The following is a 14,818-nucleotide window of genomic DNA, read 5'->3' as shown; positions in this document are numbered from 1 at the left end:
ACCAATGTCAAAGAGATGTATTTTTCTATGTACAGCCAACAAATTTCCTTCGGGACACCAAACTATTTAACAACAATATTATTTCATATATCAATAATTACAAATTACATATTAATTCATTTATTACTAGTGGCTACGCCCCTAAAAGCCTCTGGGGCACTTACGGTAGGAGGGGTAAAAGTCGACCTCATCCAATTTTAAATTTTAGTTTAAAAAGTGTAAAAAAAATTTTTTTTGGGGGGTGGGGAGGGAGGGGGGTAAAGACACCCTCCCAAAAAATAGTATAAAACCTTCCCAGGACCTATAAGAAGCTTCACTGTAAAGGAGAACAATATCGGTTCAGCGGTTAGCGAGATCCTTCGGGATAGACAAAAAATATAATAGGATTACTTAAATCTTAGAATATCATGTCCTCTAATAAAGTCAAACTTGTAGCTGCCTACTATAACGATCCCAACCATCATTCCCCTCCTACTGAATAAACGAACTGATCAATGATGATAACATTAAATTACCCCTTTTGTAGATTACAATTAGTAGTTGAAACGTTTGGACACTCAACTAAATGAACCAACCAATCCAAATAAAAAGGTCCCCAAGGTTGTTAGGCCAACGAATAAGAAACTGTTGTTATAAAAATTTGAGGACTAATGTATTAACAATCGAATGTCCCCTTCCCCTGACAACTAGCGGACACGTCTTAATGATAAAATTTAAAAAAATATTGTTCCTGTAGCTGTGTTGTATAATTTTCCATCAGATTTTTCTGGTATAGAGCCTCCAATTAGATAGATTTTGTTATCCCTAAACATTAATAAAATGCAAAATTTTATAGGAATATTTTTAATCCAACACAATTTCTATTCCCATTTAACTAGAGAAGTCCCACCTCCCTATTGGTGTGCTGTGTGTTTTGTTTAATAGGTACCTAATTTGGCTTACTTGCGATTTTTTAAATTAACATTTGGGGTCTTATATTTTATTTATTTGGACTTCCCCTACCCCACGTTTTTTTTTTTATCATTCTACTTTGTATTATAGACTGATTACTTGGCAGCCTTTTTTAGGGCCTGACAACTGGGACCTTCTGGAATAACCTCAGAATATTCACTCAGACAGACAGACAGACAGACATACAGACACAGACAGACAGACATCATTGTACTTTGTATTATAGACTGATTACTTGGCAGCCTTCTGTAGGGCCTGACAGCTGGGACCATCCGGAATAACCTCAGAATATTCACTCAGACAGACAGACATACAGACACATACAGACAGACATCATTTTACTTTGTATTATATAGACTGATTACTTGGCAGCCTTCTGAAGGGCCTGACAACTAGGACCATCAGGAATAACCTCAGAATATTCACTCACACAGACAGACATACAGACACAGACAGACAGACATCATTCTACTTAGTATTATAGACTGATTACTTGGCAGCCTTCTGTAGGGCCTGACAGCTGGGACCATCTGGAATAATCTCAGAATATTCACCAAAATATTTGGTTCCATAAGGACTGTTGAAACATTCTAAAATCATTATGTTTTTATTATAACTAAAAAGAATAACTAGCAGAAAATAACTTTTGAAAATACTAGCGGCTGAAACCCTAGTATCTACTATCTATTTCACCTTATTTCATAGGGGTATAATATTAACAGAAAAAGGCCTAAAACTATCCAAAAATTAATCGAAAAGTAAATCAACATTCCCGGAACATAAGTGAAGCTTCTTGAAAAGGAGAGTCTAATCGGTTCAGTAGTTACTGAGATCTTAAAAACCTACTACTTTATTTAATAGGATTATAATTTTGACGCAAAAAGCCCTTTTCTCTATGGCGTAATAGATCAACAGACAGAGTGAGTAAATGATAAATTAATCAGGGAAATCTTTCATACAACTATTTCCAACAGCAGCAGAGCAAATACAATTTCCTTTTATCTAAAGAGATACAAGTGGGTTAATGAATACACTCACTATTGTATTTTACTTTCATAAAAGATTATTGGCGAGAGCATTACAGACTGACAGACAGACTTACTGGATATTATAAAGAAATTAAGTATTGCCTGGAATAGAAACAACTTGAGCACCATTCTGTGCAGCCTCTTGTATCTTTACTGTTGCCCTTTGTAGATTTTCGGTCTTGTTTGCACCTGGGGTAAATTAGAAATTCTGGTAAACTGTTAGTCCAGAGAAAGTCTAGGTGTCAATTTCAGATAGAGAGAGAGGGGACAATGGGCTGTTTATTACACTAGTCCCCAAAGTTTTTATAATAAAGTCTTATATTTGTTGAATTAACAACTTAGGGGACTTGAGTAAATTTTGATTAGTTGATTGTTCAAACGTTTCAATCACAAATCTTAATCTACATAAGGAGTAATTTTGTGTATCATCATTGGGGATGTACATCAATTTATCGACCATTGTCTTGTCCCTTCAGATCCCTGGTTAATTCAAAACTTAACATTTCTGATATTTGCATTTAACGTTTTTTTGCATCTTATTAAAAAAACAGTTACATATTGTTGTACATTAAGAAAATAATCCTAAAATAAAGTAACAGGATGTCTGTGTGTGTATCTGTGTGTGTCTGTACTAAAGTATGTCGCTAACCACTGAACCGATATGGTTCTCTTTTACAGGATAGCTTTTCATAGATGGTTTAAAGCTAATTTTTTTTAACCTTTTCTATTTAAAATTACAATTGAAAGTGGGGTGTCAGCTTCCACCCCCCCCCCCCCCCTCCAACCCTCCAAGGGCACCTAGAAGCCTCTAAGTAAAATATATAAGAGTACACATTCTTTAACCTGTTTTGAAATTTTTTGCAATATTAAATGACAATTGAATTGTATACCTACTGCCATTTGTACAAGGGCGAGCCGAAACTTATTCAAACTAGAAGCCATTATTGTTCTGCAAAAAAATGATACTTTATTAATAAACAAAAAAAATAACGATAATATGTAGTTTTATTATTAATATATATTACTATAAAAATATGTTGAGGTCAGAATACTTTGTCATAGTTTATATACAAAAATAAAAACTTTCTTTTAATTATAGATGATAAATGCATTTTTAAATGAAATAACTTGCAGTACATGATAAGAATAAACGCATAGTTATAAAAAAATACTATAAATATCTAGATTTACATTTGTATGAAAATAATTTTGGTTAACTTATAATGATTTTAATACTGAAATATTTTGAGCATATGAAGCAAAAAGATATTGCATAAAAATAAAATCCTTTCTTTTAATAAAATCTGTATTTCTATCTACAAATGTATGAAATGAAAAATAATTTAATTATTGAAATTAAGAATAACATCTGTGCGTAGATCTTTCATTGCCAAAACTTCTTGTGATGACTTTATCTTCAGTTTTCCACGAATTTCAACTTCAATTTCCTAAAACAATAATAATACAGCGTGTTAAAAAGGATCTCTATAATGAATTTGAATATAATGGAATATAAAACAGGTGAATATATAACTTTATTTTCTCCAAGTCTGATAACTGTTACATGTAGCATGTAAAGTTACTTTTAACAGACAACCTTCGTTTTAATATAATATACCTAGTTGTTCTTGTGGTATCCGCCGAGGATCAATGGCAGACACCGGAGTTCAATTAGATTACGGCAGTGTGACAGACGTGGACACCTTACTATAGAGAAGCTACGCTTCTCTAGCTTTCACTAGATAATGATCAACATCTACTTTCAGTTGTCACTTTATTGAAGGGTTAAGAGATACTGGAGTTATATACAACAAACAATAATTACATGGATAGGAATAAATAATCATAACATAAAAGCATAAATAATATATATACAATGGTCAGTTTGGGCAATAATGATTCCCCCATCCCTGGAAAGGGTGGGGGAGAATTAAGAATACAGTTAACCATAATAAACATGACAGATTCAAATCATTAATTCTAAGCGTAGGGAGGGGGTCACTAGACCCCTTCCCCAGGACTCGGGGGAGGGCCATTGACCCTCCACCGAACCCCAGATCAGGGGTGCCATAGACATGGCTCACGGTTGCCGAATACCACAACTCTCCCCTCGGAAGGCTGGGAGATGGTTTCCCTACCAGACTTCCGACAGTGGTTGAGGCCTTCGGCCCGCTCCTTAGGGCTAAAAATATATACAAACGATAATGATTCAATGGAATCCTAGTGGTGAGTATCTTCTTAGGGTTGATGGGCTCCCAATGTGGGGTAGAAGGCAGAGGCTGCCTTGGGTTGGATACGTTGGTCAGCGCCGGCAGGTATCAGGTTTGGTGGTGGCACATTTGTTGCTGGAACGGTCAGCAGTGGGACCTGCGGGTTGTTGTTGGCAGCGGCTGGGGCACTGGCTGCCAGGTTGAGTGTCTGAGCAGCGGCCTGTCCTCCTGAGGGGCCGCGGGGTCTGCCAGAGGGCGGTCCTGGTCTACCTGGGCGGTCATGCCCGCTGTCCGTTGATTTCATAGACACCATTTCCTCGGCTGCTTCCCTGCCGATGGGGATGGCATCCCAGTCCACTGAAAAGTCCCGGGACTTGGCATGGTTGAGCCTGGCTCTAGCCATCGCCTTCTTATACAAGGCTGGGTGGTACAGGAACACTTGTGATATCGCATTCAGGGCTGCCCGGACTCCTCCTTGTGCTGCTGCCAGAGAAATGATGGTGAGGTCCCCCAGCAGTTTGAGGATCAGCAGCAGCAAGCACAGGATGGCGGCGCCATCTCCCCACTCGTGGATGGCTTGTCTAAATCCTGCCCAGACATCCAGGGCTGCCTCTCCTTCCTCCGCCAGTCGGTCAATGTTGTAGGACACTATCCCATGGTCTCCTGTGGCCGAACAGCTGCCTTGCTGAACGCAGGAGCCATAGGATAGGCCGGTCAGCATGGCACTCTTGTATGCTGGGAACGCCAGCAGCTGTTGCCAGTCGTTCAACTCAGCCTGTGAATACAAACCACCTGAACTGAAGTCATCTAAGGGGTCTGTCAACAACTGCTTGGGCGTATCCAGCGGGGGTGGCCTCTTCTTGGGAGCAGGGGTCAACTCTATCCAGCCTTCCTCTGCGTGCACAGTCAGGGGGTAGGTGGAGGAACAGGGAATCTTGGTGGCGTGCTCACTGTATACCCGCGTCACGGCGTCTACAAAACCGGTGGGCTCCACTGGCACTTTGTCCCAACACTCCTTGTGTTCGCGGACAACATACTTGTGCCTTTGGCAGGTCAGCTGCAGCAGGATGTCTCCCCTCAGTACCGAGAACGTGCTCCCATGGACACGCACCGGGTGGGCCGGATCTAGTTGCTGGAGCTTCCAGCAGTTGGCCGCTACTTCTTCTGCTGCAGTGCTCCTCATGCGTGTTTCCAGGGTGAATCCAATATAACCTGCATGGATCTGTGCTTGGAGGGGAACGTCAACATCCCTGGCCGACACTCGGGGCAGCGCAGCCGCGGCTGGGTCAGCTGCCACAAACAGCGCTGGATGGTTGGTGGCATGGGCCTCGAAGTCGCAGTTCACAATTGAGGTGGGGCTGGTCATGTTGATGAAAAACTGGGCCTGATGGTCAACCAGATATGCATCCCTCACCAGGCTGGGCTGGAGGCTGCGGATCAGCCTCAAGGGGCAATCTCTTCCCAGGTGGTCCCACACGTAGGTCGCTTCCCCAGTGATACAGGACAGCTCAGAATGGGGACAGTCGAGGGTCAGGTGGTCAGACTGGGACTCCACCCGTCCATCCTCCACCACATAGGTCTCCTCCTTGACCAGCAGCCGCCGCTCCTGGAGCACTAATTCATTGCGGTAGAGCTGGCCCTCAAAGTGGACGTCCTCCCCCTCGCAACCCACCCCCTCGGGGCTGTTGACGAGGGCGCCCACTACATCAACGGTGAAGAACAGGGGGTGGTTCAGCTGGAACGTCAGTGGCTGGGTCTTGCCTGGCAACGTGTATACTCGGTTCCTGGCCAGGTCTCGGCACGCTTCTGGGTCTATCTTGGTTGGCCTCATGAGGGTGGGGACCGAGGTCACCTTGAGGTGACCCCATACCCCACACCTGAATGTCCACTGGGACACGGTGAGCTGACAGCTGAACCCAGTGGTTTCCCTCACCTTGACTTGCTGCAGGACGTGGATGTCGTGGCCCAGGGGCACCTCCTGGTGTAGGGGCTCCGTGTCACACATCTTTTCTTTGTTGTAAGACGTGACATGGGTGGGGTTGGCACAGTCCCACCCCACCAGGACGTAGCTGGTTGTAGGCCACACGGCTGCCAGCAGGAGGCCCCACAGGACCATCCACCAATGGGAGAGGCTTCCAGGTAACCATCTTCCTCGTGCACGCGGCTGGGGATCTCCGGCTCTGGTCACGGCTGCTTCTTGGGGCTGGACACGGCTGGGCTGCTCCTGGCTAGACACAAATTTCCATTGAGCGTTATCTGTATGCGGCCGAGGCACCCCGATACCCTCCCCAATGACAGACTGGCAAGCGACTGGCACTTGCCTGGGTGTCGGCTCCCCTAGCCCTAAATGCTCCCTTCCCTGGTCCAAGGCATGCCCAGTGGCATGGGGCTGAAGTGCATGTGGCACAGGCTCGCCCTTACTCAATGCCCTCCCCTGCCCTAGGAACTCAGGTGCATGTGGCACAGGCAAGCCCTCATTTTCCCAATTTTCAATCTCCCCAGCCTCAAGTGCAGGGGGCACAGGCAAGGCTGGGTGTTTACAAGGTTTTGGATTCAATACATTTAACAAATTCAACTTATCCTGATGGTGAGCCGCTGGGTTCCCTTGGCTGGTAGAGGGCTCTGGATGGCATGTAGCTGGACTCTCCCTGCAGGCTGGTGGCGCTGGCTGGCATGTAGCTGGGCTCTCTCTGCAGGCTGGTGGCGCTGGCTGGCTGGGGGTGACGGGTGTCACCCCTTCCTCTGGGACCGCTGGCTCGTTCCAGGACTCAGGTCTCTCGGTGGCGGCGACGGTTGTCGCCCCAGACATCAGGTTGGAGGCTGGCTCGTTCCAGGATCCAGGTATCTCGGTGGCGGCGACGGTTGTCGCCCCAGGCACACGGTGGGAGGCGCTGGATAGCACCCCCCCATCATCCCAGGTGGCGACGCCGGGTGGCGTCCCATACATCGATGCAGAGGTGCTGGCTAGCACCTCCTGCCTCTCTCGTTCAGCGGCTGCCAGGGCCTCCCCATACACCGTCTCAGGGACGCTGGGCAGCGCCCCTCCACTCTTGCTGGGTAGGCTCGGTCGGGCAGGTTCCATCATATTGAGACTGAAAGGCTGGGGCCTCAGCACCTCTGGCTCGGCTATGTTGTTGGGCTGTATCAGCTCTGGCCCCAGATGGTTAAGACTGAAGCCTAGGCCAACCCGGTTGGGCTCAGCCGCGCCGCCCAGTACGTTGATCCTAGCTGGGACAGTCCCGAACTGCGGCATCCCATCGGCTCGGTCCGCAGCTCTGGAGGCGGCTGCTTGCGGTGGTGGTGCTGGGGGCGCGCTCCCTTCCATATGGGCCACTCTGCTGGGCTTCCCTGGAGGGGCACCTTTGTCGGCGGTGCGCCTGCGGCTGGCTACCTGGGCCCAGTCAGCTCTACACTCGGCCGCCGTGTGGCCGTCATAGTGGCAACGCTCACACTTGGCAGAACGGTCACGGCGTGGCTGGGTGCGCCTCTCCTCTAGGCTAACTTCCACAGGCGTTGGACAGTCTCGAGCTCGGTGGCCTCTCCCCTGGCAGCGGTAGCAGCGGCCTGGAACCTTGTCATCTGGAGCGACCTTCCCCATCTGGTGGAGACCCGGAGCCAAGGAGCCAATCTCCATTGGCTCCGACTCGTCATATTGGGGCAACTGGATGCAGGCAGATCCAGTCAGCCCGTCGGTCGAGTCGACTAAGCACACACCCTCCTTCAGCTGCTTAGTAACCATGGTCACGGTGAACATGGCCTTGCGAGTGTACTCAGGTACACTCGCAATTTCATGGTTCATCATGAGGCGTTTTACATTGGCGTTACGAATTCCACGGTTTAATTCGTCCACCAACAATTCAAGATCCTCATGATTGTAGGCGTCCCTATACAAGGCGCACTTTGTTGATATGTACGCCTGTATAGGTTCTGTCGAGTGTTGCTTGTAGTCCCTAAACGCTTGTTTAAGCGTTTGGGACTCAAAAGCAGGACGAAATAACAATTCACACTCGGTCTTGACCTGCTCGTAGGTCAAGGCTTGGCCTGCCTCGCCAAACAGATGGGACGCCATTTCCGCCGCTTGCCCTACCAATGACAGTAGTAGGGCGTTGCGGCGGTTGAGGGAATCATGAGGTGGCACGCGGTAAGCCGCCCATGACATTTCCAGTCGGCGGATATGTGCCGACCAGGACTGCTTGGGCGGCCCTCTATACTCCGGCAGATTGCTCAGCATCAGCTTGCGGTACTCGGCTGGGGCCGGCTGAGGGTCATCCTGGAGCCATCCTGGGGCTTGGTCACCTCCTGGGACTTGATGCTGGTCCATTGGGTCAACGGTGAAACGGCGGGCACAAAGTTATACAGGACTACAATGAATGGGTTGTCACTTGAGGCTTCCTAGCCTAACAGCCAACACTGTTTGTATCACTAGGTTGGGAGTTTTAGTTTGCAAAGGTATAACTTAGCTGTACTTATCAATAGTTAGGTGTTGAGGTAGATAGATGTTGAGGGTCTGAACTGCTGTCAGGAACTGATTGGGTTTTCCCTTATCACACTAGAGCTAGGAGGAAAGAAACTTGCAATTCTTTATTTGCTAAAAATACCCCTGTTAGATGCTATGGAGTAGCTCTGCTCTGGTGTGAAAGTGTGTGTGTGTGTGTGTGTGTGTGTGTGTGCGTGGAATCTTCTGTCCTTGTAACGCGCGTTCGCGCCGTCAAATCCGCGCACACGGGGAAAACGCGCTCTCACCCCTCAGCTCGCTCCCTCATTGGTCCGCTTCGTCCGTTGGATTTATGATGTTTTCCGCACTTTGTTGCGCTACCCGTGAATGGCGCTCTGTATATCCGATCGCTAGCTCCACACTACAGACGGACTTAGCCTAGTGTGGGTAGGAAGGGGGAAGCGCGTGAGGGGACGGGGGTAACTCCGGCCGTTCCCACTGTGAGGGAGGGGGTAACTGTGTGTTGGTGTAATGGGGCCTCTGCTTCTTAATCTTAGGCTTATCTGTTATATAACCCTGATTGTATTTGTCTTCAAATGGAGAGGGGCCCCCTCCCCTTCCCTTGGAATAAGGGGTGTATTTGTTATTGTGCTGTGGGCTTGAGATTGTTTTGATTATATTACATCTAACTTTTATTGCTGTCCTTATCACAATTGCATAACAGATTTGTTGACCAACTCTGTTCTATTTTTAGCTGTTATCACAATAAACAGTAATCCAAGCCTGTTCTATTCTTAGATTTATCACAACACAACAATTTGTTTGCCAAGCTTTGCTCATAAATCTATTGTTTGGTCATCACATTAGGGTGGTAATCCCTGCAAATGTGATATAATATCTGTCTTCTAGATGGGTGGCTGCGTTGTAGCTTCTCAGGATACTCGGGGTTGGCGTAGTTTTTCTCTGTTCTGGTGCACTACACCCGTATGTTAGCTCGCAGCTTGCAGCTATGTGGCATGTTTCAGCCTATCGGCGGCAGGGAATGTCCCGTCCTGCTGGCGCCACTGGTTCGGATCCTGCTATTTCTTGCAGTAAAGTTGGCCTATTTTCAGCCGTCTACACGTATTTGGCTTGTTTCAGCCGGTCCGCAGGCCTGTTTCAGCCCTTTTGGCGCTCAATTCTCCGTTAGATATCAGCGCTGCTCGCGGTTATTCGTCAGATTTCGCTGTTTTGCTTCCACAACTGCCGGATGCAGAGTTAAACTTTGCTGTCCAGGGTGGGTAATTCAGGTTGCTTGCGTCAGTTTTGCCAGATTCACTGCTGGGAGTACCTTAGCCTCAGATGCGCGTCTGCTCTACACTTGTGGTTCGCCGTAATCTCACACAGCTGTCACCAAAGTTGTGGTATCCGCCGAGGATCAATGGCAGACACCGGAGTTCAATTAGATTACGGCAGTGTGACAGACGTGGACACCTTACTATAGAGAAGCTACGCTTCTCTAGCTTTCACTAGATAATGATCAACATCTACTTTCAGTTGTCACTTTATTGAAGGGTTAAGAGATACTGGAGTTATATACAACAAACAATAATTACATGGATAGGAATAAATAATCATAACATAAAAGCATAAATAATATATATACAATGGTCAGTTTGGGCAATAATGATTCCCCCATCCCTGGAAAGGGTGGGGGAGAATTAAGAATACAGTTAACCATAATAAACATGACAGATTCAAATCATTAATTCTAAGCGTAGGGAGGGGGTCACTAGACCCCTTCCCCAGGACTCGGGGGAGGGCCATTGACCCTCCACCGAACCCCAGATCAGGGGTGCCATAGACATGGCTCACGGTTGCCGAATACCACATTCTCATGTTTTGATAGGGGAAAAATGTCATAAATTTAGGTTGCTAACATGGAACTCATTTATTGGGGAGTTCGTTCATCCAGTAGTAAGGGAGGGGATGGGGTAAACGGTAGATAGGGGGTAACGTTATTTTAGACCGCTGAGAGTTTCATTTTATTACAGAACATAAAAATCTGGTGTTATATTAATAAGTTATAATAAATCCATTGCATAAAGTTATCAAAACAATAATTGAACAAAGCTTTTCTATAATTAGTTATTCAGCTGAGTTTTGGAATAATGATTCTTCGGACAACAAGGTACAGTATTATAAGCGAGGCATCTCTATAATAAAATCCTTAAAATATCCTATATTTACGCAATTTTGCAACAAAGAATTGGAAATTTACAAGAGTTATTGTTCGTTTGTCCTTCCTTCTGACTTATAGGGCTTCGCTTATATGGATGTTGTCATCCTTGTTTTATTACCTTAACTCCTTCAACTTCTGTTGATGATACTTCTTTCCAGTCAAGGCACTAACAAATAATATCAGTTGTAACATAAAACTTACGCCTTTGTTTTTCAAAATTCTAAATGTTCCTTTATAAAAAAAAAACTAGCAAAACCTTAGAATAATTTGATATTAAATTAAATTAGTCTGTCTAATTTTAGAGTACTTGAAAACAATTGAAGCTTGTTAAAAACCAAGATAACTCTTTTTCAAAGATTTGAAAAAAGATAGCTAAAAAACATTTAACTAGGTACAAATTTAACTGTATAGAATAATAAGATTCAAAAATTTTAAATATATTTTAAATTAATGAAAAGTTTACCTCTATAATTGTTTGAGTGACACTTATCTTGTTTCCTAAAATATATTTTCTTTTTACAACAAGGCGAAATAATTTACAATGGGATAATATATTGAACAGTGGGGGAAAATGGCGGGGAAACTCACCCTCACACATACGCACCTGTTAAAGGGGAAGCTCAAAGACGACAAATTTTAAAAAAGGAAGACTAAACAACAACAAAAGGTTTGCAAATCAAAATTAAAAATTAAAAATATGACCAGGTAAGGTTAGGAAATAAATGAAAAATTTAACAATACCACCAAATAAAATCAAACAACTATCAAAAGCAGTAAAAAAAGTTTTCTGATTGAAAAAGCTAGTCATTCATTCATTTAGTTAGACAATGAGGGAAGAGGACACTTATAGAAATGTTTAAATATAAATATGAACCTGCGCAAGCTTTATAGGTGTCTGATGGTAAATTTAGTCCTGAGTTATCTTCGACAACCTCAATGGTAGCTGTATCAGATTCTGTTGTGCTTGCAGGAACATCTTCTACAGTGCAGTTGTTCTTATCCGTTTCATTGTTTGTTTCTCTAGTAGGGTCCTGGGAATGAACATTGCCACCTAATCCTGATTGTAATTTCAGTATTCTTGTTCTCAGACTTTCCTCTTCATTTTGCAGCTATTAAATAAGAAAATAATGTAATTTTTATATCAACCGGTTAATAGAAGCAGAAAATAATCCAACTTACAGCTGCTTTAAGATAGAACTAGTGGCTTCGCCCCTAACCTCTAGGGGCTTTGCACCATGAGGTAATTAAAAAAATGTTAAGGAAATTTTTTGTTTTTTTAGGGGGGGGGTTGGGTTGTCCCATCCCCCAAGAAAATAGCCTAAAACCACCACAGGACCAGTAGGTATATTCCCTGAAGAGTAGAATACGATCGGTTCATTGGTTACCAAGATCTTAAGGGACAGACAGACATCGTTCTACTTTGTATTATAGATATGTTTAAAATCTTTTGTCAAAATATTAAATCACTACTTTCAAAAAAATCTTCAAAAAGTTTTAAATATGCCAATTAATGATATTTTTAGAAAAATTTTACCATTTTAATTTCCAATATTCTGCCGTCAATAACATAGCCTGGGGGAGGATTCAGTTTCTTGGGTAGTTTCTGTATATGATAATTTTTCTAGGGTAAATATTTTGTTTATTATATTTTCTTTCTTTAATATGTTTTTATTATAATTATGCTAATCAGTAATGTTCTCGTGTTAAGATAACCAAGAAGCTTCAACTGACTGTCAAAGGCCTTGTGAAAGTCAAACTTACGAAAAATGAATTATATAATGTTAGTTCATGAAAGCTGATTATGGAGATTTAAAATATGTTTATGCTTACAAAACAAGCTTAATATAATTAGTTGAGCTTTGCTTTTGTATTAAAACTTTAATTAAAAACAAGGATCACAACATCCATAAGTAGCGATGCACCATAAAATCGTGGATGGGAATACAATGAATAAATTTTGATAGATGAAATCAAAAGAACTAATTTTACTCTATAATAGAATACAATATTTGACGCAAAACACTCTAAAAGCTAAGAATTTTACCCCAAAATAAAAAAAAATATTATCTGTAAAAACTTTCTCGATCCATAATAAAAAAAACTTAAAACTCCCCCAAAAAAGTTATTTGGGGGCCTATTCGTATTTTTAGCTCTGCACTATGATTCTACTGGTGTCATAGGATTTTTTTTGATACACCTTTTATAATTAGGAGAAAAACAGTTTAAAAAAAGATAGTGAAACAAATCTTACCCTTACTATACATTCATTTGGAAGATTTACAGGTTTGGTTAATGACAATTCACATGTTTGTAGAGCAATCAGGACCTCTCTCTCATAAACTATTATATCACAATTTGAATTGCGATTTTTATTTCTCTTTGATTTCTTTTTAGATCCTTGAAAACTAGTAGCACCAACTGTTTCCTCTAAAATTGCAGTATTATTTTCAGAACCAATAAGAAAAATATTTTATACTTGAATTAAATCTCATTAGAAAAAAAGTTTATATGCCAGCTAACAAGTAAATAACATTTTAGATGAAAAATACATAGTTAATTTTAGCAAATTCCTAGATATTTTCCAAATGTTCATCTTATACTTTCACTTGAACTTTGTGATGTCTAAGTTCTTTATGTTTAAAACATGTCAGAACTCTACCAAAAAGTGTCACTTGAAGTTAAGGGGGGGGGGGAGTTTCTACAGTTATAGGAAATGAAAATTCAGTATCAAATTTTGCCCTGGCCGTGTGGGCTTGTTTTTATAGTTATCAACCTAATTCTTTTTGTAAGCTCTCTTATATGATTGGATCTACCTGTAAAATTTTGAAAATTGAATTTTGGGACTTTCCCTCTAGGGGCTAGTGGGGCAAAAGACCCCCCCAAACACTAAAATTTTAAGTTATTAGCTTATTTTTAAAGATATCGAGCTGATTTTTTAAATGGAACCTTTTATTACATAGATGAGTTGATTAGCCATCTCACATTTCATTTTTGCACTTTACTTCTAGGGGCTTGTAAGCTCAAAACTTATAAATTTGTATTTGGGGGGGTTGTTTTACCCCAAAAGCCCCTAGAAGTACAGTGCAAAAATGAAATATGGGGTGGCTAGTCAACTCATCTATATATGTAATAAAAGGTTCTATTTAAAAAATCAGCTCGATATCTTTAAAATTAAGCTCATAACTTAAAATTTAAGTGTTTCGGGAGGTCTTTTGCCCCACTAGCCCCTAGAGGGAAAGTCCCAAAATTCAATTTTCAAAATTTTACAGGTAGATCCAATCATATAAGAGAGCTTACAAAAAGAATTAGGTTGATAACTATAAAAACAAGCCCACACGGCCAGGGCAAAATTTGATACTGAATTTTCATTTCCTATTACTGTACAAACTTCCCCCCCTCTTATTTTTTTAGAAAAAAAAGATTGTCTCAAACAAGGACGTCCAATAGGGGGGGGGGGGGGGGGTGTAAGGGATGAATTTGGGGGTGCCGTAGGCCCTTCAAATATTTTAAAATTTACCTTCCCCAAAAAATTTAAAAGCTTTGATGTATTTGCCTATGTGATATAAATATTATCCCCCCCCCCCCCAATTGAATTTGAATTTTTACCCCACCCACCCAAATGAAAAGCTTGGTCTCAAATGCTCATATATTTGATAGGTATTAAATAATACTGATAAGAAAAAAATAATACCTGATCTCATTCCTATATCTGGATTATTTAATGGATCAGTTTCTTGAACTGCAGCTGTATTATTTGCATTAGCATCTTCAGGAATAACAACAATATCATACTCTACAATATTTTCTTCTAAAGTCTGATTCATATCATTGGTATTTGCAGCAAAGTTTTCACAGACAGGAGGAACCACATCATTTACAGTGCCAGCATCTGTGTTTTCATCAACAGCATTAGTTTCTTCAACAAAGGTTGGAGTTGGTGAGTCATCACTTTGATATATCTCATCATTTTCCG

At 42.5% G+C, this 14,818-nt stretch overlaps 2 protein-coding genes across 4 annotated transcripts in view; both read right to left on the bottom strand.

Moving 5' to 3' along the window:
* The window catches only part of LOC145327265 (omega-amidase NIT2), a 21,383-nt gene extending 18,449 nt beyond the window's left edge, over positions 1 to 2,934 (bottom strand). For 2 of the 3 annotated variants that reach the window (XM_080170852.1, XM_080170853.1), the window contains exons 1-5: positions 2,870 to 2,934; positions 2,082 to 2,168; positions 1,445 to 1,541; positions 733 to 804; positions 3 to 64 (exon numbers count right to left, since the gene is read on the bottom strand). In XM_080170852.1, coding sequence (XP_080026978.1) covers positions 3 to 64; positions 733 to 804; positions 1,445 to 1,541; positions 2,082 to 2,168; positions 2,870 to 2,921 — 370 coding nt within the window. In that variant the 5' untranslated portion in view covers positions 2,922 to 2,934. Of the gene's footprint in view, positions 1 to 2; positions 65 to 732; positions 805 to 1,316; positions 1,395 to 1,444; positions 1,542 to 2,081; positions 2,169 to 2,869 lie in introns of those variants that run through there. The other variant, XM_080170854.1, reaches the window with a different exon arrangement.
* On the bottom strand, positions 2,927 to 14,818 carry LOC145327266 (uncharacterized). Its single transcript, XM_080170855.1, has 7 exons — positions 14,537 to 14,818; positions 13,097 to 13,272; positions 12,380 to 12,466; positions 11,720 to 11,954; positions 11,309 to 11,343; positions 10,964 to 11,011; positions 2,927 to 3,427 (listed from the first exon to the last, which is right to left on the bottom strand). Exons 1-7 carry the CDS (start codon positions 14,667 to 14,669, stop codon positions 3,323 to 3,325), a joined length of 819 nt encoding a protein of 272 aa, XP_080026981.1. The 5' UTR covers positions 14,670 to 14,818; the 3' UTR covers positions 2,927 to 3,322.

This window comes from Acartia tonsa, chromosome 8, assembly GCF_053477335.1.
Source record: "Acartia tonsa isolate MP-2025a chromosome 8, ASM5347733v1, whole genome shotgun sequence".
NCBI classification, from domain to species: domain Eukaryota; kingdom Metazoa; phylum Arthropoda; class Copepoda; order Calanoida; family Acartiidae; genus Acartia; species Acartia tonsa.
Note: the sequence above shows the minus strand (reverse complement) of the source record. Positions and strands in the feature narration are given on the sequence as shown.